Raw genomic sequence first — 1,812 nt, 5'->3', positions numbered from 1 at the left:
ATTGTAATGTTCTGGGAGCTGAGAATTCAGGTTGGTAGGGATATAATCGAATCCTCCGCGGAACGAGGAAGAAGGGCGGGGCGGGTTGGGCTTCTGCCGGGGCCTCTGCAGCCCGCGCGCAGTATAGCAAATTCCCGCGCTTACAAGCCGGAACCTCAGACAGGAGAGCGCGGTGGCGGGTCCGGAGCTCTGTGCTGGGAGCACGACTGAGCGAGTACTACAACTCCCGGCGTGCACGGCGGCCATAGCAGGTTCTACCCCTGCTTCCTCTCCCTTGTTTCCGCTTCTTCTTAAAACAGACACTGCTGTTTAGCAAGAGCATAGTAGTACTTATAAAGAGACTGTAAGCTCTTCTGCCAACGCGGGGGCCGAGAACAGCTTACGCAATGCCTCTTACTCTCTTGGTGGGGTAGTTACCTCAGGCGTTGGGGAACCCACGTCCCGCCGCCCGAGTTTCTGGGGGAACATTAATTGTGGCCGGACGCCGTGGCGCGGCAGTTTGATTCTCCGGCGGCGGCAGATTGAGGGGACGAGATGGTCTTGACCGGGCTCATCAAGAAGCTAGGTAATAGTCTGAGTTGCCCGTTGCCCAAGACGCGGTACTGTCCTGGCCACTTGTTGAGAATGGTACCATTACAGTTCCGAGGCTGGACATCCCCGCGACGGCCCCCTCTTTTGCCCCGGCGTTGCCAGGGACCCAAACCGAGTAGACCCAAACTCCACCGTTCGAGTCCCGAATGCACCAGCGGCCTACCTCTGAAAAAATTGGTTTATTTCCTTCTTTACCCCGCCCCCAGCCTAAATAACTAAATTTTGGAATAATTTCTGGGCGGACGTCTCCTTGCAGTCGGGAAGTAGAGTAGCTTTGTACTTCTTTGACAGGTCATCAGCTGGCTGAGATCAGGGAACGCGCTCTCAAGAGTATTCTCAGCAAGGTTGAGCACAACTTAATCTGCTACGCTGATCTAATTCAGGAGAGGCTACTTTTTCTGCATTTGCTAGAATGGTTCAATTTCCCATCTGTTCCAATGAAAGAAGAGGTTCTGAACCTGTTAAACAGATTGGTTAAGGTAGGATCATTTTGAAATAAAATAATCAGACAAATGAATGTTTCTTAGTCATTTATTTGTAGCATTTATTGAAAGTTAAATAGGGTTTTAAACAATTTTAAAACAACCAGAAATGTCGATTTTTAATTCATCTGGGTTTATATTGTTCATCTTCCTTTTATTTGTGATGTTGAATCTCACATTGTCTCTGCTGTGCTTTGAAGTAGCACAGAACTACTTCTGAGTTCTGTTATATTCTGATTTTTGGAATCATCTTTGGAGATTAACATTTGTCATTATGTTTTTTCTTATTTTCTGATATTTACATCTTAAAAATTAGATGTGTCTGTATGAAAGAGAACACATTTAAAAATAATGTTATAGATCACGATTAATCAGTAACGCATGTATGTTAAGTTGCTTTCCCATCTCTTTTTTTGATATATGTTCCTATGCCTGTCTCAAGAGTAGCTAGTTGTCAGGGTCAAATGTCAAAGTGTAAGTTTAAGCTTTCAAAACTGTACATCATTATACAATCATTCGAGAACCTTATTATTCTGGCATCCTGTTGACTGGATGGGGGTAGGAGGGGCTAAAGTGAGTGTCAGTGGAGAAAAGTAACCCATTTAAAAAATAAAAGTGTAGGAATTGATAGTGTGCTTTTCTAGTGTTCGTATGTTGGCTCGTCTCAAGTGTTATCAGGTGTTTAAGTATATCTTTCTACATTTATGCCCTATTCATGGAAGTTCTTTACTTCAGGACA

At 44.8% G+C, this 1,812-nt stretch overlaps 1 protein-coding gene across 1 annotated transcript in view; it reads left to right on the top strand.

The window, feature by feature from the left end:
• Window positions 1-509: 509 nt before the first annotated feature.
• RTTN (rotatin) overlaps window positions 510-1,812 on the top strand; it is a 243,188-nt gene continuing 241,885 nt past the window's right edge. Inside the window, 2 exon segments of the mRNA XM_012657577.1 lie at window positions 510-565; window positions 883-1,070. Of these exon segments, the coding sequence (XP_012513031.1) occupies window positions 535-565; window positions 883-1,070 (219 nt within the window). The 5' untranslated portion in view covers window positions 510-534.

This window comes from Propithecus coquereli, unplaced genomic scaffold, assembly GCF_000956105.1.
Source record: "Propithecus coquereli isolate 6110/MARCELLA unplaced genomic scaffold, Pcoq_1.0 Scaffold55, whole genome shotgun sequence".
In the NCBI taxonomy this organism is placed as follows: domain Eukaryota; kingdom Metazoa; phylum Chordata; class Mammalia; order Primates; family Indriidae; genus Propithecus; species Propithecus coquereli.
The sequence above is the reverse complement of the archived record's forward strand: the minus strand, read 5'-3'. Positions and strand labels throughout refer to the sequence as shown.